The sequence below is a fragment of the Coregonus lavaretus genome (genome assembly GCF_964263955.1).
Source record: "Coregonus lavaretus genome assembly, contig: HAP1_SCAFFOLD_564, whole genome shotgun sequence".
In the NCBI taxonomy this organism is placed as follows: Eukaryota; Metazoa; Chordata; class Actinopteri; order Salmoniformes; family Salmonidae; genus Coregonus; species Coregonus lavaretus.
The window spans coordinates 62,501-87,500 of record NW_028165848.1 but is presented as its reverse complement, the minus strand read 5'-3'; the positions used below and the strand labels follow the sequence as shown (position 1 = coordinate 87,500).

The following is a 25,000-nucleotide window of genomic DNA, read 5'->3' as shown; positions in this document are numbered from 1 at the left end:
ACTGATATCTAACCAGCCCAGAGGCTTGAAGAGACATTAGACTGTCTGACTGATATCTAACCAGCCCAGAGGCTTGAAGAGACATTAGACTGTCTGACTGATATCTAACCAGCCCAGAGGCTTGAAGAGACATTAGACTGTCTGAATGATATCTAACCAGCCCAGAGGCTTGACTAGACATTAGACTGTCTGACTGATATCTAACCAGCCCAGAGGCTTGAAGAGACATTAGACTGTCTGACTGATATCTAACCAGCCCAGAGGCTTGAAGAGACATTAGACTGTCTGACTGATATCTAACCAGCCCAGAGGCTTGAAGAGACATTAGACTGTCTGACTGATATCTAACCAGCCCAGAGGCTTGAAGAGACATTAGACTGTCTGAATGATATCTAACCAGCCCAGAGGCTTGAATAGACATTAGACTGTCTGACTGATATCTAACCAGCCCAGAGGCTTGAAGAGACATTAGACTGTCTGACTGATATCTAACCAGCCCAGAGGCTTGAAGAGACATTAGACTGTCTGACTGATATCTAACCAGCCCAGAGGCTTGAAGAGACATTAGACTGTCTGACTGATATCTAACCAGCCCAGAGGCTTGAAGAGACATTAGACTGTCTGACTGATATCTAACCAGCCCAGAGGCTTGAAGAGACATTAGACTGTCTGACTGATAACTAACCAGCCCAGAGGCTTGAAGAGACATTAGACTGTTTGAGCTACACTGCCTCCTACTGTGAGAGCCACGTCAGGCGACACTACACCGTCCCAACAATGCAAACACACATCCTGGTCGAGGTCACTGGAGACGGGGGGACACAAAGGCAACCATGGAAACGCTGGAAAGACAAAGATAACTCAAGAGGTAATTTTCTGTTATTTAACGTTCCTGAATGCCATTGACAATACCCCGATTTGATAAATACTCCTATTTGATAAACCATTTCTTTGTATTTCAGTTAGAGAAACTAAACTGTGAACTGTGTGTGTCATGCTTAGGAAAGGGACACTGAGGAGGAGGAGGAGGAGGAGGAGGAGGAGGAGGAGGAGGAGGAGGAGGAGGAGGAGGAGGAGGAGGAAAGGGGGAGTTTCTGTAAAAAGATGAAGATGCAAGTTATTAAAGTGTAAGAAGATTATGCTGAGGAGGATTCTGACAAACTATTGAGGAGGATATATGAGCTAGAGCAACAGAACAGAAACATATATATAGACTTGAAGCAGGAGAACACTGAATTAAAGAAAACGTCTAAGGACTTGAAGCATAAGAACTCTGAGCTAGAGAACACTTCTGAAGACTTAAAGCAGAAGAACTCTGAGCTAGAGAACACTTCTGAAGACTTAAAGCAGAAGAACTCTGAGCTAGAGAAAACTTTTGAAGACTTGAAGCAGAAGAACTCTGAACTAGAGAAAGACTTGGAGCAGAAGAATCAACAGGAAAAGTCATGTTCTATAAATTAAGCTCAGACTACACTCTTAGAAAAGAAGGCATTACCTAGAACCATAGCGGTTCTTCAATTATCCTCGTAGGTGAACCCTCTGAAAATAAACATTTTTTGTTACAATTGGAACCCTTTCACCACTAAAAGGTTCTAAGTAGAACCGTTTTCACCACCCAAGGGTTCTACCTGAAACAAAAAAGGGTTTTCCTATGGGGACAAACGAAGAACCCCTTTGCGTGTAGTATCAAAATAACTATAAATGGGAATTATCTTCTTGGAGATAAGTGTCAGAATCTGGGCACTAAACTCGCTGTTTTTGTGTTTTAATCACTGTTTATATCCATTTCTACTCAGAACAGACTGATAATACCCACCCAGTCCTGTAGATGAATACCTCTCTCAGTGGTTTTACAATATTTCAATCTTGTAGATGAATACGTCTCTGAGTGGTTTTACAATGTTTTAGTCTTGCAGATGAATACCTCTCTGAGTGGTTTTACAGTGTCTCTGTCCTGTAGATGAATACCTCTCTGATTGGTTTTACAGTGTCCCAGTCCTGTAGATGAATACCTCTCTGAGTGGTTCTACAGTGTCCCAGTCCTGTAGATGAATACCTCTCTGAGTGGTTCTACAGTGTCTCAGTCCTGTAGATGAATACCTCTCTGAGTGGTTTTACAGTGTCTCAGTCCTGTAGATGAATACCTCTCTGAGTGGTTTTACAGTGTCTCAGTCCTGTAGATGAATACCTCTCTGAGTGGTTTTACAGTGTCCCAGTCCTGTGGATGAATACCTCTCTGAGTGGTTCTACAGTGTCCCAGTCCTGTAGATGAATACCTCTCTGAGTGGTTTTACAGTTTATTTTTTATTTATTTTTATTTCACCTTTATTTAACCAGGTAAGCCAGTTGAGAACAGGTTCTCATTTACAACTGCGACCTGGCCAAGATAAAGCAAAGTAGTGCAATAAAAACAACACAGAGTTACATATGGGGTAAAAAAAAAAAACATAAAGTCAGAAATACAACAGAAAATATATATACAGTGTGTGCAAATGTAGCAAGTTATGGAGGTAAGGCAATAAATAGGCTATAGTGCAGAATAATTACAATAGTATTAACACTGGAATGCTAGATGTGCAAGAGATTATGTGCAAATAGAGATACTGGGGTGCAAAAGAGCAAATTAAATAACAATATAGGGATGAGGTAGTTGGGTGGGCTAATTTCAGATGGGCTGTGTACAGGTGCAGTGATCGGTAAGGTGCTCTGACAACTGATGCTTAAAGTTATTGAGGGAGATAAGAGTCTCCAGCTTCAGAGATTTTTGCAATTCGTTCCAGTCATTGGCAGCAGAGAACTGGAAGGAATGGCGGCCAAAGGAGGTGTTGGCTTTGGGAATGACCAGTGAGATATACCTGCTGGAGCGCAGACTACGGGTGGGTGCTGCTATGGTGACCAATGAGCTAAGATAAGGCGGGGATTTGCCTAGCAGTGATTTATAGATGGCCTGGAGCCAGTGGGTTTGACGACGAACATGTAGTGAGGACCAGCCAACAAGAGCGTACAGGTCACAGTGGTGGGTAGTGTATGGGGCTTTGGCGACAAAACGGATGGCACTGTGATAGACTACATCCAATTTGCTGAGTAGAGTGTTGGAGGCTATTTTGTAAATGACATCGCCGAAGTCAAGGATCGGTAGGATAGTCAGTTTTACGAGGGCATGTTTGGCAGCATGAGTGAAGGAGGCTTTGTTGCGAAATAGGAAGCCGATTCTAGATTTAACTTTGGATTGGAGATTCTTTATGTGAGTCTGGAAGTTGAGTTTACAGTCTAACCAGACACCTAGATATTTGTAGTTGTCCACATACTCTAGGTCAGACCCGTCGAGAGTGGTGATTCTAGTCGGGTGGGCGGGTGCTAGCAGCGTTCGATTGAAAAGCATGCATTTAGTTTTACTAGTGTTTAAGAGCAGTTGAAGGCTACTGAAGGATTGTTGTATGGCATTGAAGCTCGTTTGGAGGTTTGTTAACACAGTGTCCAATGAAGGGCCAGATGTATACAAAATGGTGTCGTCTGCGTAGAGGTGGATCTGAGAGTCACCAGCAGCAAGAGCGACATCATTGATATACACGGAGAAAGTGTCTCAGTCCTGTAGATGAATACCTCTCTGAGTGGTTCTACAGTGTCTCAGTCCTGTAGATGAATACCTCTCTGAGTGGTTTTACAGTGTCTCAGTCCTGTAGATGAATACCTCTCTGAGTGGTTCTCCAGTGTCTCAGTCCTGTAGATGAATACCTCTCTGAGTGGTTTTAAAATATTTTTCATCTTCAAAGTGGTAGGCATGTTGTGTAAATCAATTGATACAAACACCCAAAAAATCTATTTTAATTCCAGGTTGTAAGGCAACAAAATAGGAAAAATGCCAAGGGGAGTGAATACTTTCGCAAACCACTGTATATCATGTATAATTAAAATTAATATGTTTTGTTTAACTGATTGAACAAACGTTTTGTTTTTAACTTTTATTTGTGGTGTGGTTTTCATATCAGCCCTTTTGGGCTTCCAGCCTCACCTGAACACAGTTTTTACCTGTTTATTTTCATATCAGCCCTTTTGAGCTTCCAGCCTCACCTGAACACCGTTTTTACCTGTTTATTTTCATATCAGCCCTTTTGAGCTTCCATCCTCACCTGAACACCGTTTTTACCTGTTTATTTTCATATCAGCCCTTTTGGGCTTCCAGCCTCACCTGAACACCGTTTTTACCTGTTTATTTATCTGCAGTGTTTTGTCTTTCACTTCTTTTCTTTGGTGTGAATAAATAAAACCTAAAACATAATTGAGAAATGTTTTCACTTGCAATGACTTGTTATGTTTAAACCGTGATTTAAACTGAGACTCAGTGATATGACATGTAAGGCTGTGTGTCTGCCTGTATTCATATATGGACCTGATTTCCATTCAGACTGCTTTGTCCAGCCAAGTGGCACTTTGTGGGATACATTGAATGTAATGGAGTTGAAGTTGTGTTCCCAGCAGTCCACAGGATGGCGCCAGAGCAGCATAACTGGACTGGTGAGACATGAGTAATATACCAGGGAAATACACTATATATCAAATCAAATCAAATCAAATTTTATTGGCCACATGCGCCGAATACAACAGGTGCAGACATTACAGTGAAATGCTTAATTACAGCCCTTAACCAACAGTGCATTTATTTTTTTTAGAAAAAAAGTAAAATAAAACATCAACAAAAAAGTGTTGAGAAAAAAAGAGCAGAAGTAAAATAAAATAACAGTAGGGAGGCTATATATACAGGGGGGTACCGGTGCAGAGTCAATGTGCGGGGGCACCGGCTAGTTGAGGTAGTTGAAGTAATATGTACATGTGGGTAGAGTTAAAGTGACTATGCATAAATAATTAACATAATATACACAAGTATGTGGACACTCTTCAAATGAGTGGATTCTGCTATTTCAGCCACACCCGTTACTGACAGGTGTATACAATCGAGCACACATAGTTACACAGTGCTTTCGGAAAGTATTCAGACCCCTTGACTTTTTCCACATTTTCAGCCTTATTCTAAAATTGATTAAATTGTGTTTTTTTTACTCATCAATCTACACACAACATCCCATAATGACAAAGTTATGGGTTTTTAGAACTCCTGCATTGTCTTGGTTGTGTGCTTAGGCTCCTTGTCCTGTTGGAAGGTGAACCTTCACCCCAGTCTGAGGTCCAGAGCGCTCTGGAGCAGGTTTTCATCAAGGATCTCTCTGTACTTTGCTCTGTTCATCTTTCCCTCGATTCTGACTAGTCTCCCAGTCCCTGCCACTGAAAAACATCCACACAGCATGCTGCCACCACCATGCTTCACTGTAGGGATGGTGCCAGGTTACCTCCAGACGTGACGCTTGGCATTCAAGCCAAAGAGTTCAATCTTGGTTTCATCAGACCAGAGAATCTTGTTTCTCATTGTCTGAGAGTACTTTAGGTGCCTTTTGGCAAACTCCAAGCGGGCTGTCATGTGCCTTTTAATGAGGAGTGGCTTCCGTCTGGCCACTCTACCATAAAGGCCTGATTGGTGGAGTGCTGCAGAGATGTCCTCCTGGAAGGTTCTCCCATATCCACAGAGGAACTCTGGAGCTCTGTCAGAGTGACCATCGGGTTCTTCGCGGGTTCTTCGTCACCTCCCTGACCAAGGCCCTTCTCCCCCGATTGCTCAGTTTGGCCGGGTGGCCAGCTCTAGGAAGAGTCTTGGTGGTTCCAAACATCTTCCTTTTAAGCATGATGGAGGCCACTGTGTTCTTGGGGACCTTCAATGCTGCAGAAATTTTTTGGTACCCTTCCCCAGATCTGTGCCTCGACACAATCCTGTCTCGGAGCTCTACGGACAATTCCTTCGACCTCATGGCTTGGTTTTTGCTCTGACATGCACTGTCAACTGTGGGACCTTATGTAGACAGGTGTGTGCCTTTCCAAATCATGTCCAATCAATTGAATTTGAAGTTGAATACAAGTCCTTTCCTTTAATCACTGTATATACCTCCTTTTTAATCACGTTGTTTTCCCACTCCGATATCCGTCTCGAGTCCTTTTCTGCCGTCCATGACGATGTTAACTCCAGTGGTGGAAAAAGTACCCAATTGTCATACTTGAGTAAAAGTAAAGATACCTTACCAGAAAATGACTCAATTAAAAGTGAAAGTCACCCAGTAAAATACTACTTGAGTAAAAGTCTAAAAGTATTTGGGTTTAAATATACTTAAGTATCAAAAGTAAATGTAATTGCTAAAATATACTAAAGTATCAAAAGTAAAAGTACAAGTATAAATCATTTCAAATACCTTACATAAAGCAAACCAGACGATTTTCTTGTTTTTTAAATTTACGTTCAGCCAGAGGCACACTCCAACACTCAGACAATTTACAAACAAAGCATTTGTGTTTAGTGAGTCCCCCAGATCAGAGGCAGTAGGGATGTTCTCTTGATAAGTGCGTGAATTGGACCATTTCCTGTCATGCTAAGCATTCAAAATGTAACGAGTACTTTTGGGTGTCAGGGAAAATGTATGGAGTAAAAAATACATTATTTTCTTTAGGAATGTAGTGAAGTAAAAGTAAAAGTAGTCAAAAATATGAATAGTAAAGTCAAGTACAGATACCCCAAAAAACTACTTAAGTAGTACTTTAAAGTATTTTTACTTAAGTACTTTACACCACTGATTAACTCTCTTTCTTAGCTAGCTAGACTATGCACTTGCCTCTGCTATCAATACACTGTGCTAACATTAGCCTATTCTGTACCACAGAAAATAACAGTTTTAAACAGTTGTAAAAACCCACTTCTTCCAGACAGAATAGTTCCTGTAGATTCAGACTTACTCATCACCAATCTTTTGTTATGTCTCGTGGGTTTTATAACCACGTCTGTATAACAATTCAATAATGATGAGACAGGAGACAGGAATCAGTTCAACCATTTATCTGGAACGTGATCATCTCAATACATACAAACCCCCATGATGCTCTGCAGCACAACCCCAATATACAACAAATACATAGATAAGTAAATGGACACTAAACAAAACTCATAGAGGAATTTAAATGTTCAGTTGTAGAAAGTAGGGCCATGGGATAGGGTCAGAAAGGTCAGTATGTTTGATAACTGGTTACAGAGGTGACATAACAAGCATAAGGTCCATTATAACACAGTGAAGTAGAGGTGGGAGCTAAAAGCAGACATGGACAGTGAGACGGTGTGAGGAGGTCAGGGGTGAAACACTAGATCAGGACAGGTAGAAATGGCAGGGCTGGTTGTGTTCAGTGTGTGTGTCCAGTGTGTGTGTGTGTCCAGTGTATGTATGTGTGTCCAGTGTGTGTGTGTGTGTTTGTGTGTGTCCAATGTGTGTGTGTGTGTGTGTGTGTGTGTGTGTCCAGTGTGTGTGTTTGTCCTGTGTGTGTGTGTGTGTGTGTGTGTGTGTGTGTCCAGTGTGTGTGTGTGTTTGTCCAGTGTGTGTGTGTGTGTGTCCAGTGTGTGTGTGTCCTCTGTGTGTGTGTGTGTGTGTCCAGTGTGTGTGTGTCCAGTGTGTGTGTGTCCAGTGTGTGTTTGTCCAGTGTGAGTGTGTGTGTGTGTGTGTCCTGTGTGTGTGTGTGTTCAATGTGTGTGTGTCCAGTATGTGTGTGTGTTCAGTGTCAGTGTGTGTGTGTGTGTTCAGTGTGTGAGTGTGTGTGTTTCCAGTGTGTGAGTGTGTGTGTTTCCAGTGTGTTGGTGTCCAGTGTGTGTCTGTCCAGTGTGTGTGTGTGTGTGTGTGTGTGTGTGTGTGTGTGTGTGTGTGTGTGTGAGTCCTGTGTGTGTTTGTCCAGTGTGTGTGTGTGTCCAGTGTGTGTGTGTGTTCAGTGTGTGTGTGTCCAATGTGTATGGATGTGTGTGTCCAGTGTGTGTGTGTGTGTGTGTGTGAATCCAGTGTGTGTGTATGTGTGTGTGTGTCCAGTGTGTGTGTGTGGATGCGTGTCCAGTGTGTGTGTGTGTGTGTGTGGCCAGTGTGTGTGTGTCCAGTGTGTGTGTGTGTGTGTGTGTTCAGTGTGTGTGTGTGTGTGTGTGTGTGTGTGTGTGTGTGTCCAGTGTGTGTGTGTGTTCAGCGTGTGTGTGTGTTCAGTGTGTGTGTGTATCCAGCGTGTATGTTTAGTGTGTGTGTGTGTCCAGTGTGTGTGTGTGTGTGTTCAGCGTGTGTGTGTTCAGTGTGTGTGTGTGATCAGTGTGTGTGTGTCCATTGTGTTTGTGTATCCAGTGTGTGTCCAGTGTGTGTGTGTGTGTGTGTGTGTGTGTGTGTGTGTGTGTCCAGTGTGTGTGTGTCCAGTGTGTGTGTGTCCAGTGTGTGTGTGTCCAGTGTGTGTGTGTCCAGTGTGTGTGTCCAGTGTGTGTGTGTTTGTGTCCAGTGTGTGTGTCAGGTGTGTGTGTCTAGTGTGTATGTGTGTGTGTGTGTCCAGTGTGTGTGTGTGTGTCCAGTGTGTGTGTGTGTGTCCAGTGTGTGTGTGTGTCCAGTGTTTGTGTATGTCCAGTGTGTGTGTCCTGAGTGTGTTTGTGTCAGGTGTGTGTGTCCTGTGTGTATCTGTGTGTGTGTCCAGTGTGAGTGTGTGTGTGTGTGTGTGTGTCCAGTGTGTGTGTGTCCAGCGTATGTGTGTGTGTCCAGTGTGTGCGTCCACTGTGTGCGTGTGTTTGTGTGTGTCCAGTGTGTGTGTCTCCAGTTTGTGTGTGTGTGTCCAGTGTGTGTGAGTGTGTGTAAGTGTGTATATGTGTGTGTGTCCAGTGTCTGTGTGTGTGTCCAGTGTGTGTGAGTGTGTGTGTCCAGTGTGTGTGTGTGTCCAGTGTGTGTGTGTGTGTGTGTGTGTGTGTGTGTGTGTGTGTGTCCTGTGTGTGTGTGTGTCAGGTGTGTGTGTGTCCAGTGTGTGTGTGTGTGTGTGTGTGTGTGTGTGTGTGTGTCCTGTGTGTGTGTGTGTTTGTGTGTGTCCAGTGTGTGTGTGTCCAGTGTGTATGTGTGTGGTTCCAGTGTGAGTGTGTGTGTGTGTCCAGCATATGTGTGTGTGTCCAGTGTGTGTGTGTGTGTTTGTGTGTGTCCAATGTGTGTGTGTGTGTGTGTGTGTGTGTGTCCAGTGTGTGTGTTTGTCCTGTGTGTGTGTGTGTGTGTGTGTGTGTGTGTGTCCAGTGTGTGTGTGTGTTTGTCCAGTGTGTGTGTGTGTGTGTCCAGTGTGTGTGTGTCCTCTGTGTGTGTGTGTGTGTGTCCAGTGTGTGTGTGTCCAGTGTGTGTGTGTCCAGTGTGTGTGTGTTCAGTGTGTGTGTCCAGTGTGTGTGTGTGTCCAGAGTGTGTGTGTGTCCAGTGTCCAGTGTGTGGGTGTGTTTGTCCTGTGTGTTTGTTCAGTGTGTGTGTGTGTGTGTCCAGTGTGTGTGTGTGTCCAGTGTGTGTGTGTGTCAGTGTGTGTGTGTGTGTGTGTGTCAGTGTGTGTGTGTGTGTCTAGTGTGTATGTGTGTACAGTGTCCAGTGTGTGGGTGTGTTTGTCCAGTGTGTGTGATCAATGTATGTGTGTCATGTGTGTGTGTGTGTGTGTGTGTGTGTGTGTGTGTGTGTGTGTGTGTCCAGTGTTTGTTTGTCCGGTGTGTGTGTGTGTGTGTGTGTGTGTTCAGTGTGTTTGTTCAGTGTGTGTGTGTGTGTGTGTGTGTGTGTGTACAGTGTGTGTGTATCAAGTGTGTTTGTGTGTCCAGTGTGTGTCAGTGTGTGTGTCCAGTGTGTGTGTGTGTGTTCAGTATGTGTGTGTGTGTGTGTCCAGTGTGTGTGTGTGAGTGTCCAGTATGTGTGTGTTCCAGTGTGTCAGTGTGTGTGTGTGTGTCCAGTGTATGTGTGTGTATGTGTGTGTCCAGTGTATGTGTGTGTGTGTGTCTTGTGTGTGTGTGTGTGTACAGTGTGTGTGTGTGTGTGTGTCAGTGTTACCATGGTTATTATTTACAGGGACACTGAGGAGTAAACATAAACCCCAAACCCTGGATAGAGGGGCTCAGTGAATGTGGAGTGGAATGTGTTCAGGTGGGTCAGTGTGTCAGAGGAAACTCTGTATAAGGACAGAGTGCCGGCTGGCCAGTCCAGATACACTCCTACTCTGTGGGAGCTGGAGGAGGGGACGTCTATGGTAGTGGACTTATTATTGTGACAGGCAGAGTAACTGTTGTCAGAGCAGATCAGACTCCAGGACTTGTCATTCCATCCAATCCTACAGTCATCACTCCCTCCTCTCCTGCTGATTCCTTTATATGTCACTCCTATACCAGCCCCTCCCCCACTCCACTCTACCTCCCAGTAACAGCGCCCAGTCAGACCCTCTCTACACAGCACCTGTGTATAGTCCTCAAATCTCTCTGGGTGATCAGGATACGGCTGCTCCTCTCTCCTACATGTCACCTTTCTGTTCTCCTCAGACAGAGAGAGGAATCTGTTTACTGTGTTTAGGTCCAGTGTGAGATCACAGACATCTGATGGATGAAACCAGACACAATATTAGAAATCATCATCATTCACATTAGAATGTTAACTCACTTTTCACTAATTCATTTAATGTAGATACACCTGTATGCATGAACACACACACACACACACTGGAAACACATCCTGAACACACACACATCTTCATGCATGAACACACACACACATTTCTAAAGTAACACCAACAAAAACGCCACACACACATACACAGACACACACATTGTCAAAGCAACTCTTTGTAAACTTTGGTGTCCCTGATTTGTGCTTCTGTAGAACTACAGCTGATATTTAATATGACCAAGTAAGTAATGATGGTGGTCTTTGACTTTGACTTCACTTGAATGAAGACTTATTCTTAGTCATATTCTTCACAGCAGTCAACACTCACATTTTCTAACTCCAGGTTTCATTGTGTTCTCTCCACCATGTTCCACACTGTAGCGGTAAGCAGAAGAACAGACAGTCATTGAGGGATACACCTGAACTCACACACACACACACACACTCACACACACACACACACACACACACACACACACACACACACACACACACACACACACACACACACACACACACACACACACACACACACACACACACACACACACACACACACACACACACACACACACACACACACACACACACACACACTTGACACTCACACACACATTCAGCATATAACTTTGTATACGCGGTGGTAAGAATGTTGGCTGTGTGTGTGTGTATGTGTCCAGTGTGTGTGTCCAGTGTGTGTGTGTGTCTGTGTGTGTGTGTGTGTTCTGTTTGTGTGTGTGTGTGTCCAGTTTGTGTGTGTCCAGTGTGTGTGTGTGTGTGTGTGTGTGTGTGTGTGTGTGTGTGTGTGTGTCCAGTGTGTGTGTGTCCAGTGTGTGTGTGTGTGTGTGTGTGTGTCCAGTGTGTGTGTGTGTCCTGTGTGTGTGTGTGTGTCCAGTGTGTGTGTGTGTCCAGTGTGTGTGTGTCCAGTGTGTGTGTGTCCTGTGTGTGTGTGTGTCCAGTGTGTGTGTGTGTCCAGTTTGTGTGTGTGTCCAGTGTGTGTGTGTGTCCAGTGTGTGTGTGTCCTGTGTGTGTGTGTGTGTCCAGTGTGTGTGTGTCCTGTTTGTGTCCAGTGTGTGTCCAGTGTGTGTGTGTGTGTTTGTGTGTTCAGTTTGTGTGTGTTTGTCAAGTGAATGTGTGTGTCCACTGTTTGTGTGTGTGTGTGTGTCCAGTGTGTGTCCAGTGTGTATCCAGTGTGTGTGTGTGTGTGTGTCCAGTGTGTCCAGTGTGTGTGTGTCCAGTGTGTTTGTGTGTGTGTGTGTATGTGTCCAGTGTGTGTGTGTGTTTGTCCAGTGTATGTGTGTGTGTCCAGTGTGAGTGTGTGTGTGTGTGTGTGACCAGTGTGTGTGTGTGTGTGTGTGTGTGTGTGTGTGTCCAGTGTGTGTGCGTGTCTAGTGTGTGTGTGTCCAGTGTGTGTCCAATGTGTGTGTGTGTGTCCAGTGTGTTTGTGTACTGATACACGTGGACCCACACACACACACTGGACACACACACACAGGACACACACACACACACTGGACACACACACACTGGACACACATACACACACAGTCTTTATATAACTTAGTCCAAGTGGTGGTCAGAATGTTTGTCTTAACTAGCCTGATAACTCCAACATGTCTGATATGAACATTGACATAAACCCTCTACATACTTGAGTTTCTCCAGTCTGCAGTGTGGATCCTCCAGTCCAGCAGAGAGCAGTCTGACTCCTGAGTCTCCTGGGTGATTGTAGCTCAGGTCCAGCTCTCTCAGGTGTGAGGGGTTTGACTTCAGAGCTGAGACCAGAGAAGCACAGCCTTCCTCTGTGACTAGACAGCGTGACAGCCTGCAAAGAGTCAAATCATATTAAAACCACACTGCTATTCTTTGGTGGTGAAAATAGTGGCAGTATATTTTTTTTCAACATATTCAGATACACCAGTGTCCTGAAACATGCCATATCTATTCATAAATTAATGTATCATTATTATAAATGACAAATTATCAATGTATTGCTTGTAGATGTATAGTACAAATATTTGAGTAGACTGACCAGAGCAGTTTAAAAAGCAGTATCAGTCAAAAGACAGACAGTGAGGTATCAGATTTAGATTGTATTGAGTATACAGTCCACACCATATCTATTTTGACAGTGAAGATAACATTTTAAATGTGGCTCTGTACTTCAGCATTTTGGATTTGAGATCAAATGTTTCATATGAGGTGACAGTATATAATGTCACCTTTTATTTGAGGGTATTTTAATACATATTTGTTTCACCGTTTAGAAATGAAAGCACTTTATGTATCTAGTCCCCCATTTGAAGAAGTCATAAGTATTCTGACCAATGCACTTATAGTGTATTAAAGTAGTCAAAAGTTTAGTATTTGGTCCCAAACTCGTTGGTTGCATTTGCAGGTTGTTTTGGTTGCGTTTTGGTTTACGTTTTGCCCGATAGTAACTGAATGGTGGATGATGACTGGAGTAATTTTCTGTCTAAGTGAGTAGATAACATGTTTCTAAACACTACTAAATTAATCCTAATGATGCCATGATTAAGAAAAATCATGAATGAATCATGAATAATAATGAGTGAGAAAGTTACAGAGGCTACAACAAAACATGCTAACCTCTCACCATTACCAATAACAGAGGGGGTATGATCCTTGTTCCTCTGTAACTTTCTCATTCATCATCATTCACGATTCATTCATGATTATTCATAATCATAGTAGCATCCATATGAATGTAGAAGTGTTCAGAAACATCTCTATTCTTACTGACAATACAAGTGAAGTGACTCCAAAATGACAGGAAATTATTCACCATTCAGTTTCTATTAGGAAAAACATCATCCAAAACAAAACCAAGACAAACTGCAAATGTTTTCAACACGTTTGTAGATTCACAAGCTTGATGTAATCACTGCAGGTAAGGAATATGGGACCAAATACTAAACTTTTGACTAAATTAATCCTAGTGTGTGTGTTTGTGTGTCCAGTGTGTGTGTGTGTCCAGTGAGTGTCCAGGTTATTTGTGTGTCCAGCGTGTGTGTGTGTGTGTCCAGTGTGTAAGTGTGTGTCCAGGTTGTGTGTGTGTGTGTCCAGGTTGTATGAGTGTCCAGTGTGTGTGTGTGTCAAATGTGTGTGCGTGTGTGTCCAGTGTGTGTCAAGTGTGTGTGTGTGTGTGTGTCCAGTGTGTGTGTCCAGTGTGTGTCAAGTGTGTGTGTGTGTGTGTGTGTCCAGTGTGTGAGTGTGTCCAGTGTGTGAGTGTGTCCAGTGTGTGTGAACCAAAACAAACTGCAAATGCATTCAAGTGCAAGTGAATATGTCCAAATTATTACAACTTTTTCAAATGGGAGAACTAGATACATAAAGTGCTTTCATTTCTAAACAGTAACACAGATATGTATGAAAATATCCTCAAATAAAAGGTGACATTATATACTGTCACCTAATATGAAACATTCTATCTCAAATCCAAAATGCTGGAGCATAGCGCCAAATTAAAAACTGTAAGCTTCACTGTCCAAACACATATGGTGTGGACTATGTGTGCCTGGTAAACACATGTGGATCTGGTGAACAGTTATCACTTGTTGACCAACTACAGGAATACTGACCTCAGAGTCTTCAGTTGACAGTGGGGATTCTCCAGTCCATCAGAGAGCAGCTTCACTCCTGAATCCTTCAGGTCATTGTTACTCAGGTCCAGCTCTCTCAGGTGTGAGGGGTTTGACTTCAGAGCTGAGACCAGAGAAGCACAGCCTTCCTCTGTGACTAGACAGCCTGACAGCCTGCAAAGAGTCAAATCATATTAAAACCACACTGCTATTCTTTGGTGGTGAAAATAGTGGCAATATATTTTTTCAACATTTTCATTCATACCAGTGTCCTGAAACCTGCCATATATATATACACATCATTATTAGAAAAAATGATAATATTGTGTGTAGAGAGAAAAATGTATAGTACGAATATTTGAGTTGACTGACCAGACCAGTTTAAAAAGCAGTATCAGTCAAAAGACAGACAGTGAGGTATCAGATTTAGATTGTATTGAGTATACAGTCCACACCATATCTATTTTGACAGTGAAGCTAACATTTTAAATGTGGCTCTATACTCCAGCATTTTGGATTTGAGATCAAATGTTTCATATGAGGTGACAAAATATAATGTCACCTTTTATTTGAGGGTATTTTCATACATATCTGTTTCACCATTTAGAAATGAAAGCACTTTATGTATCTAGTCCCCCTATTTGAAGAAGTCAAACGTATTCTGACCATTTCACTTATAGTGTATTAAAGTAGTCAAAAGTTTAGTATTTGGTCCCAAACTCATTGGTTGCATTTGCAGTTTGTTTTGGTTGTGTTTTGGGTTATGTTTTGCCCAATAGTAACTGAATGGTGGAAGATGACTGGAGTAATTTTCTGTCTAAGAGAGTAGATAACATGTTTCTAAACATAACTAAATTAATCCTGATGATGCCATGATTAAGACAAATCATGAATGAATCATGAATAATAATGAATGAGAAAGTTACAGAGGCTACAACAAAACATGCTAACCTCTCACCATTAACATCTAATAAAAGGTGACATTCTGTACTGTTGCCTAATATGAAACATTATATCTCAAATCCAAAATGCTGGAGCATAGCGCCAAATGTAAAACTGTAAGCTTCACTGTCCAAACACATATGGTGTGGACTATGTGTGCCTGGTAAACACATGTGGATCTGGTGAACAGTTATCACTTGTTGACCAACTACAGGAATACTGACCTCAGAGTCTCCAGTTTACAGTGGGGATTCCCCAGTCCAGCAGAGAGCAGCTTCACTCCTGAATCCTTCAGGTCATTGTTACTCAGATCCAGCTCTCTCAGGTGTGAGGGGTTTGACTTCAGAGCTGAGACCAGAGAAGCACAGCCTTCCTCTGTGACTAGACAGCGTGACAGCCTGCAAAGAGTCAAATCATATTAAAACCACACTGCTGTTCTTTGGTGGTGAAAATAGTGGCAGTATATTTTTTCAACATATTCAGATATATCAGTGTCCTGAAACCTGCCATATCTATTCATAAATTAATGTATCATTATTAGAAATTATCAAAGTATTGCTTGTAGAGAGACAAATATAAAAGTACAAATATTTGAGTAGACTGACCAGAGCAGTTTAAAAAGCAGTATCAGTCAAAAGACAGACAGTGAGGTATCAGATTTAGATTGTATTGAGTATACAGTCCACACCATATCTATTTTGACAGTGAAGCTAACATTTTAAATGTGGCTCTATACTCCAGCATTTTGGATTTGAGATCAAATGTTTCATATGAGGTGACAAAATATAATGTCACCTTTTATTTGAGGGTATTTTCATACATATCTGTTTCACCATTTATAAAAAATAAAAGCACTTTGCCCATCTACTCCCCTATTTGAAGAAGTCATAAGTATTCTGACCAATTCACTTATAGTGTATTAAAGTTGTTCAAAGTTTAGTATTTTGTTCCAAACTCGTTGGTTGCATTTTCAGTTTGTTTTGGTTGTGTTTTGGGTTATGTTTTGCCCAATAGTAACTGAATGGTGGATGATGACTGGAGTAATTTTATGTCTAAGTGAGTAGATAACATGTTTCTAAACACTACTAAATTAATCCTGATGATGACATGATTAAGAAGAATCATGAATGAATCATGAATAATAATGAATGAGAAAGTTACAGAGGCTACAACAAAACATGCTAACCTCTCACCATTACCAATAACAGAGGGGGTATGATCCTTGTTCCTCTGTAACTTTCTCATTCATCATCATTCACGATTCATTCATGATTATTCATAATCATAGTAGCATCCACATGAATGTAGAAGTGTTCAGAAACATCTCTATTCTTACTGACAATACAAGTGAAGTGACTCCAAAATGACAGGACATTATTCACCATTCAGTTTCTATTGGGAAAAACATCATCCAAAACACAACCAAAACAAACTGCAAATGTATTCAAGAAGTTTGTAGAATCACAAGCTTGATGTAATCACTGCAGGCAAAGAATATTGGACCAAATACTAAACTTTTGACTAAATTAATCCTAGTGTGTGTGTTTGTGTGTCCAGTGTGTGCCTGTGTCCAGTGTGTGTGTGTACAGTGTGTGTGTCCAGCGTGTGTGTGTGTCCAGTGTGTGTGTGTGTGTGTCCAGGTTGTTTGTGTGTCCAATGTGTGTCCAGTGTGTTTGTGCGTCCGGTGTGTGTGTGTCCAGGTTGTGTGAGTGTCCAGTGTGTGTGTGTGTGTCAAATGTGTGTGCGTGTGTGTCCCGTGTGTGTCAAGTGTGTGTGTGTGTGTGTGTCCAGTGTGTGTGTGCGTCCGGTGTGTGAGTGTGTCCAGTGTGTGTGAACCAAAACAAACTGCAAATGTATTCAACAAGTTTGTAGAATCACAAGCGTGATGCAATCACTGCAGGTTAGGAATATGGGACCAAATACTAAACTTATGACTACTTTAATACAATATATGAATATGTCCAAATTATTACGTCTTTTCAAATTGGAGAACTGGACACATAAAGTGCTTTCATTTCTAAACAGTAACACAGATATGTATGAAAATACCCTCAAATAAAAGGTGACATTATATACTGTCACCTAATATGAAACATTCTATCTCAAATCCAAATTGCTGGAGCATAGCGCCAAATTAAAAACTGTAAGCTTCACTGTCCAAACACATATTGTGTGGACTATGTGTGCCTGGTAAACACATGTGGATCTGGTGAACAGTTATCACTTGTTGACCAACTACAGGAATACTGACCTCAGAGTCTCCAGTTCACAGTGGGGATCCTCCAGTCCAGCAGAGAGCAGTCTGACTCCTGAGTCTCCTGGGTGATTGTAGCTCAGGTCCAGCTCTCTCAGGTGTGAGGGGTTTGACCTCAGAGCTGAGATCAGAGAAGCACAGCCTTCCTCTGTGACTAGACAGCCTGACAGCCTGCAAAGAGTCAAATCATATTAAAACCACACTGCTATTCTTTGGTGGTGAAAATAGTGGCAGTATATTTTTTCAACATATTCAGATATATCAGTGTCCTGAAACCTGACATATCTATTCATAAATGAATGTATCATTATTTGAAATTATCAAATTATTGCTTGTAGATAGAAAAATGTATTGTACAAATATTTGAGTAGACTGACCAGACCAGTTTAAAAAGCAGTATCAGTCAAAAGACAGACAGTGGGGTATCAGATTTAGATTGTATTGAGTATACAGTCCACACCATATCTAGTTTGACAGAGAAGCTAACATTTGAAATGAAATGACTTTATGTATCTAGTCCCCCATTTGAAGAAGTCATAAGTATTCTGACCAATTCACTTATAGTGTATTAAAGTAGTCAAAAGTTTAGTATTTGGTCCCAAACTCGTTGGTTGGATTTGCAGTTTGTTTTGGTTGTGTTTTGGGTTATGTTTTGCCCAATAGTAACTGAATGGTGGATGATGACTGGAGTAATTTTCTGTCTAAGTGAGTAGATAACATGTTTCTAAACACTTCTAAATTAATCCTGATAATGCCATGATTAATAAAAATCATTAATGAATCATGAACAATTATGAATGAGAAAGTTACAGAGGCTACAACAAAACATGCTAACCTCTCACCATTACCAATAACAGAGGGGGTATGATCCTTGTTCCTCTGTAACTTTCTCATTCATCATCATTCACGATTCATTCATGATTATTCATAGTCATGGTAGCATCCACATGAATGTAGAAGTGTTCAGAAACATCTTCTATTCTTACTGACAATACAAGTGAAGTGACTCCAAAATGACAGGACATTATTCACCGTTCAGTTTCTATTGGGAAAAACATCATCCAAAACGCAACCAAGACAAACTGCAAATGCATTCAACAAGTTTGTAGAATCACAAGCTTGATGTAATCACTGCAGGTTAGGAATATGGGACCAAATACTAAACTTTTGACTAAATTAATCCTAGTGTGTGTGTGTTTGTGTGTCCAGTGTGTGCCTGTGTCCAGTGTGTGTGTGTACAGTGTGTGTGTCCAGCGTGTGTGTGTGTCCAGTGTGTGTGTGTGTGTGTGTCCAGGTTGTTTGTGTGTCCAATGTGTGTGTCCAGTGTGTGTGTGCGTCCGGTAGGTGTGTGTCCAGGTTGTGTGAGTGTCCAGTGTGTGTGTGTCAAATGTGTGTGCGTGTGTGTCCCGTGTGTGTCAAGTGTGTGTGTGTGTGTGTCCAGTGTGTGTGTGTCCAGTGTGTGAGTGTGTCCAGTGTGTGTGAACCAAAACAAACTGCAAATGTATTCAACAAGTTTGTAGAATCACAAGCTTGATGTAATCACTGCAGGTTAGGAATATGGGACCAAATACTAAACTTATGACTACTTTAATACAATATAAGTGAATATGTCCAAATTATTACGTCTTTTCAAATGGGAGAACTAGACACATAAAGTGCTTTCATTTCTAAACAGTAACACAGATATGTATGAAAATATCCTCAAATAAAAGGTGACATTATATACTGTCACCTAATATGAAACATTCTATCTCAAATCCAAATTGCTGGAGCACAGCACCAAATGTAAAACTGTAAGCTTCACTGTCCAAACACATATGGTGTGGACTATGTGTGCCTGGTAAACACATGTGGATCTGGTGAACAGTTATCACTTGTTGACCAACTACAGGAATACTGACCTCAGAGTCTCCAGTTTACAGTGGGGATTCCCCAGTCCAGCAGAGAGCGGCTTCACTCCTGAATCCTTCAGGTCATTGTTACTCAGATCCAGCTCTCTCAGGTGTGAGGGGTTTGACTTCAGAGCTGAGACCAGAGAAGCACAGCCTTCCTCTGTGACTAGACAGCCTGACAGCCTGCAAAGAGTCAAATCATATTAAAACCACACTGCCATTCTTTGGTGGTGAAAATAGTGGCAGTATATTTTTTCAACATATTCAGATATATCAGTGTCCTGAAACCTGACATATCTATTCATAAATGAATGTATCATTATTTGAAATTATCAAAGTATTGCCTGTAGATAGAAAAATATATAGTACAAATATTTGAGTAGACTGACCAGACCAGTTTAAAAAGCAGTATCAGTCAAAAGACAGACAGTGGGGTATCAGATTTAGATTGTATTGAGTATACAGTCCACACCATATCTATTTTGACAGATAAGCTAACATTTGAAATGAAAGCACTTTATGTATCTAGTCCCCCTATTTGAAGAAGTCAAAAGTATTCTGACCAATTCACTTCAAGTGTATTAAAGTAGTCAAAAGTTGAGTATTTGGTCCCAAACTCGTTGGTTGCATTTGCAGTTTGTTTTGGTTGTGTTTTGGGTTATGTTTTGCCCGATAGTAACTGAATGGTGGATGATGACTGGAGTAATTTTCTGTCTAAGTGAGTAGATAACATGTTTCTAAACACTACTAAATTAATCCTGATGATGCCATGATTAATAAAAATCATGAATGAATCATGAATAATTATGAATGAGAAAGTTACAGAGGCTACAACAAAACATGCTAACCTCTCACCATTACCAATAACAGAGGGGGTATGATCCTTGTTCCTCTGTAACTTTCTCATTCATCATCATTCACGATTCATTCATGATTATTCATAATCATGGTAGCATCCACATGAATGTAGAAGTGTTCAGAAACATATTCTATTCTTACTGACAATACAAGTGAAATGACTTCAAAATGACAGGAAATTATTCACCATTCAGTTTCTATTGGGAAAAACATCATCCAAAACACAACCAATACAAACTGCAAATGCATTCAACAAGTTTGTAGAATCACAAGCTTGATGTAATCACTGTGGGTAAGGAATATGGGACCAAATACTAAACTTTGGACTAAATGAATTTGTCCAAATACTTATGACTTTTTCAAATGGGATAACTAGATACATTAAGTGCTTTCATTTCTAAACAGTACAACAGGTATGCATGAAAATATCCTCAAATAAAAGGTGACATTTTGTACTGTCGCCTAATATGAAACATTCTATCTCAAATCCAAAATGCTGGAGCATAGCGCCAAATGTAAAACTGTAAGCTTCACTGTTCAAACACATATGGTGTGGACTATGTGTGCCTGGTAAACACATGTGGATCTGGTGAACAGTTATCACTTGTTGACCAACTACAGGAATACTGACCTCAGAGTCTCCAGTTTACAGTGGGGATTCCCCAGTCCAGCAGAGAGCAGCTTCACTCCTGAATCCTTCAGGTCATTGTTACTCAGATCCAGCTCTCTCAGGTTTGAGGGGTTTGAACTGAGAGCTGAGGCCAACGGTTCACAGGATGTGTCTGTGAGTTTACAGCCAGTGAGCCTGTCAACAGAGTAAATACCATGAGGGACAGGTTGTATTAAAATGTTCCATTTAGCTTTTCCTGCTTACACTGTTACCCCTGCACTAATAATGTGAACACTGTGTATAGATGTCTCAATGCTACAACTTTTCTGATCCGTTTGTATTACAGTTTTTTTAAGACTTTTCAGCTGATAGAAAGTTTAGTCAGCCAATGAAAATGTTGTTGTTCTTACATACAGTAAAGTTTGGTCTGAGGGATAGTCACATGAGTACTTACAGAGGCAGTCAGCCAATAAAAATGCTGCTGTAACTACAATGTATTTTGGTGTGGGATATTTCCATGAATACTTACAGAGCTTTCCTGCAGCCTCTCACAGCTGGGAGCAGTCTCCTACGACCCTCCTCTGATGTCTTGTATACCTTCGGGTCAAACACATCCAGAACCTCCTCTGATATCTGCAGCAGGTAGGCCAGCGCTGAGCAGTGAGAAAGTGTGAGGTTTTTGGATCTCTTCTCTGACCTCAAGTACTCTTGGATTTCCTCCTGTACTGAATGGTCTTTCATCTCTATCAGACAGTGGAAGAGATTGATGCACCTCTCAGGGGAGATGTTCTTCCTCTGCATCACCTTAAGGGATCGGATTGTTTCCTGGACGCTGTCTGGACTGCTTTCTGTCTGTGTCACCAGACCTCGTAGGAGTTTCTGATTGGACTCCAGTGACATGCCATGAAGGAAGCGGACAAAGAGGTCCAGGTGTCCGTTCTTGCTCTCCAAGGCTTTATCCACGGTACTCTTCAGCAGCTCATGCAAGGTTAGCTTTTCAGATGCAGCTCTAGACTTTCTCTTGAGGAAGGGCTTCAGTGCATCCATGTTCTTGGTTGTGTAGCAATGGTACATGTAGACAGCTGAGAGAAACTCCTGAATGCTCAGATGAACAAAGCAGTACACCACTCTCTGAAATAACACAGACTCTTCTTTAAAGATTTGTGTGCACACTCCTGAGTACACTGAGGCTTCTTTGACATCAATGCCACACTCTTTCAGGTCTTCTTCATAGAACATGAGATTACCCTTCTCCAGATTTTCAAACGCCAGCTTCCCCAGCTTCAGAAGAATTTCCTTATCTGACTCCATGAGCTCCTGTTGATCCATCTCATCTCTTCCATGATACTTCTGGTTCTTCAGGCTGGTCTGAATGAGCAGGAAGTGTATTGACATCTCAGTCAGAGTCGTGGGCATCTCTCTCCTCTTGTCTGTACTCAACATGTGTTCAAGGACTGTTGCAGAAATCCAACAGAAGACTGGAATGTGGCACATGATGTGGAGGCTCCTTGATGTCTTTATGTGTGAGATGATTCTGCTGGCCAGGTCCTCATCACTGAATCTTTTCCTGAAATACTCCTCCTTCTGTGGGTCATTGAACCCTCGTACCTCTGTCACCTGGTCAACACACTTAGGGGGGATCTGATTGGTTGCTGCTGGTCGGGAGGTTATCCATAGGAGAGCAGAGGGAAGCAGATTCCCCTTGATGAGGTTTGTCAGCAGAACATCGACAGACGATGTCTGGGAGACATCAGACACCTTTTCATTGTGCTGGAAATCCAATGGAAGTCTGCTTTCATCCAAACCATCAAAGATGAACATAGCTTTACAGGCAGTGAGTTTCTTTGCATTGCCTATGTCTAGTTCTGTGTGGAAGCCATTTAAAAGTCTGAGAAGACTGTACTGGAGATCTTTAATCAAGTTCAGCTCCCGGAAAGGAAGCACAAATATGATATCCACATCTTGGTTCGCCTTCCCTTCAGCCCAGTCTAGGATGAACTTCTGCACAGAGACAGTTTTTCCGATGCCAGCGATGCCCTTCGTCAGCACAGTTCTGATGCTTCTCTCTTGGCCTGGTAAGGGTTTAAAGATGTAATTGCAGTGGATTGCTGTGTCATGTGAGGTTGGTGTCCTGGATGCTGTCTCTAGCTGCCACACCTCATGTTCATTGTTAACCCCTTCACTCTCTCCCTCGGTGATGTAGAGCTCTGTGTAAATCCTGTTGAGGGGAGTTTGGTTCCCTGCTATTTCCATGCCTTCTATCACACATTCATACCTCCTTTTCAGACTGTCTTTATGGTTTACTATAGCTCTCTGCAGGCTGTCATCCACTACAAGGGAAGAGGGAAAATGATGTGTATCAGAAACATTCATTGACAGGATGAAAAGTGGGCCTTCCACAACTACAGTAACTTCTATTATCTCATAATATTGTAGTTAACTACTGTAAATCATATTAAGGTATTGACTTGGCCCACGTGTGCAAGTGGTCTTACTGTTTTCAGAGCCTCTTGTTTTATTGGGTTGACTCAGGTGATGTAGTACAGGCCGTGTTCTGGATCTCTTTCTACTGTCCAACCTGACAACATTATACGTCTTTGCTGTAATGACAGTGGTGAATTATCATTCAGTAATAACAGTTTGGGGGAACAAGGTATGAGGATACCTCTTTCCAAAACATGTCCCCTGGTCACTCCCAGTACATATAATTAAAGGAGCCCAAGGCACCTTGATTACATAGATCACACAGAGGAGCGGTTGTGATTTCTATAAAATGATGTTTTCTAGGTGGAAGGTATACCCTGTGTATGAGATTAAAATGTATCAGCTGGTGATTAGGATTGTTAGATGAACCCACTAAGTTCCTGATGAACTCAACTGGTGAGCCTCTTTAGCAGCTAGTTCCATGGACACACTGATTTCAATGTCCTTTGCCAAGGTCAGATGACTTTCAGTCAACAGTCTCTTTTGTGTAGCTTCACTCCGTAGCCCAGATACTAGTCTGTCTCTAATGATGTCATTTAGAACAGCATTAAACTCACAGTGTTCTGGTAGTTTCTTTAATACAGCAGCAAACATTGTTACTGATTCTCCCTCTTCCTGATGTCTCCTGTGGAACCTGAACCTTTCAGCATTAACTAGTGGTTCTGGTGAAAAATGTCCTTTAAGTATCTCCACAATATCCCCATATGTCGTCTTACCTGTTCTGTCTGGCTGTAGCAGGCTGCCTAGTAAATTAAATGTCTTTGGCCCCATTACACTAAAACATGGAGGCACAATGTTGTCCTCATCCATGTCATTTACAAGAACTAAATATTCAAACCGTTCTGTATATGACCTCCACTGTTCAATACTTTCACCAAACTGTCCAATGTTTCCATCAATTCCAATAATTGTTCGTTTCTCAATAAGCTCCTGATTGTCACTCACTTCAATATTGTCCTCAACCACAGCAATATTTTCCTCAGTCACGTGATCTTCATTCACTTCACTCACTGACGTTTCCTCCTAAGTTCGCTCATTTAGCAGTTTTAATTAAAAGGTTTGTCTTCACAGTTGAATAAATGTCCTCTCTTTTAATCATTTTGTTTTCCTGCTTCGACGTATGTCTCGAGTCCTTTTCTGCCGTCCATGACGATGTTAACTCTCTTTCTTAGCTAGCTCGACTATGCACTTGCCTCTGCTATCAATACACTGTGCTAACATTAGCCTAGACTGTATCACAGAAAATAACAGTTTTAAACAGTTGTAAAAACCCACTTCTTCCAGACAGAATAGTTCCTGTAGATTCAGACTTACTCATCACCAATCTGTTGTTATGTCTCGTGGGTTTCATAACCACGTCTGTATAACAATTCAATAATGATGAGACGGGAGACAGGAATCAGTTCAACCATTTATCTGGAACGTGATCATCTCAACACATACAAACCCCCATGATGCTCTGCGGCACAACCCCAATATACAACAAATACATAGATAAGTAAATGGACACTAAACAAAACTCATAGAGGAATCTAAATGCTCAGTTGTAGAAAGTAGGGCCATGGGATAGGGTCAGAAAGGTCAGTATGTTTAATAACTGGTTCCAGAGGTGACATAACAAGCATAAGGTCCATTATAACACAGTGAAGTAGAGGTGGGAGCTAAAAGCAGACATGGACAGTGAGACGGTGTGAGGAGGTCAGGGGTGAAACACTAGATCAGGACAGGTAGAAATGGCAGGGCTGGAAATAGACACAGAGACACATTCTTATCATGGCTCAGACCTGACCTGAGACACCCAAACAGAAGATGCCATAGCA

General features: G+C 41.8%; 2 protein-coding genes across 2 annotated transcripts in view; both read right to left on the bottom strand.

Annotated features, from left to right (window-relative positions):
* The window catches only part of LOC311115369 (NLR family CARD domain-containing protein 3-like), a gene marked incomplete at its 3' end in the record, with an annotated part of 123,064 nt that overhangs the window by 45,288 nt on the left and 52,776 nt on the right, over nucleotides 1-25,000 (bottom strand). The window lies entirely within an intron of this gene.
* LOC311115365 (uncharacterized protein) overlaps nucleotides 9,930-25,000 on the bottom strand; it is a 39,800-nt gene continuing 24,729 nt past the window's right edge. The window contains exons 8-17 of the mRNA XM_084190548.1: nucleotides 23,192-23,258; nucleotides 21,226-23,026; nucleotides 20,718-20,891; nucleotides 19,238-19,411; nucleotides 17,334-17,507; nucleotides 15,307-15,480; nucleotides 14,141-14,314; nucleotides 12,153-12,363; nucleotides 10,867-10,927; nucleotides 9,930-10,468 (exon numbers count right to left, since the gene is read on the bottom strand). Of these exons, the coding sequence (XP_084046674.1) occupies nucleotides 9,945-10,468; nucleotides 10,867-10,927; nucleotides 12,153-12,363; nucleotides 14,141-14,314; nucleotides 15,307-15,480; nucleotides 17,334-17,507; nucleotides 19,238-19,411; nucleotides 20,718-20,891; nucleotides 21,226-23,026; nucleotides 23,192-23,258 (3,534 nt within the window). The 3' untranslated portion in view covers nucleotides 9,930-9,944. The remainder of the gene's footprint in view (nucleotides 10,469-10,866; nucleotides 10,928-12,152; nucleotides 12,364-14,140; nucleotides 14,315-15,306; nucleotides 15,481-17,333; nucleotides 17,508-19,237; nucleotides 19,412-20,717; nucleotides 20,892-21,225; nucleotides 23,027-23,191; nucleotides 23,259-25,000) is intronic.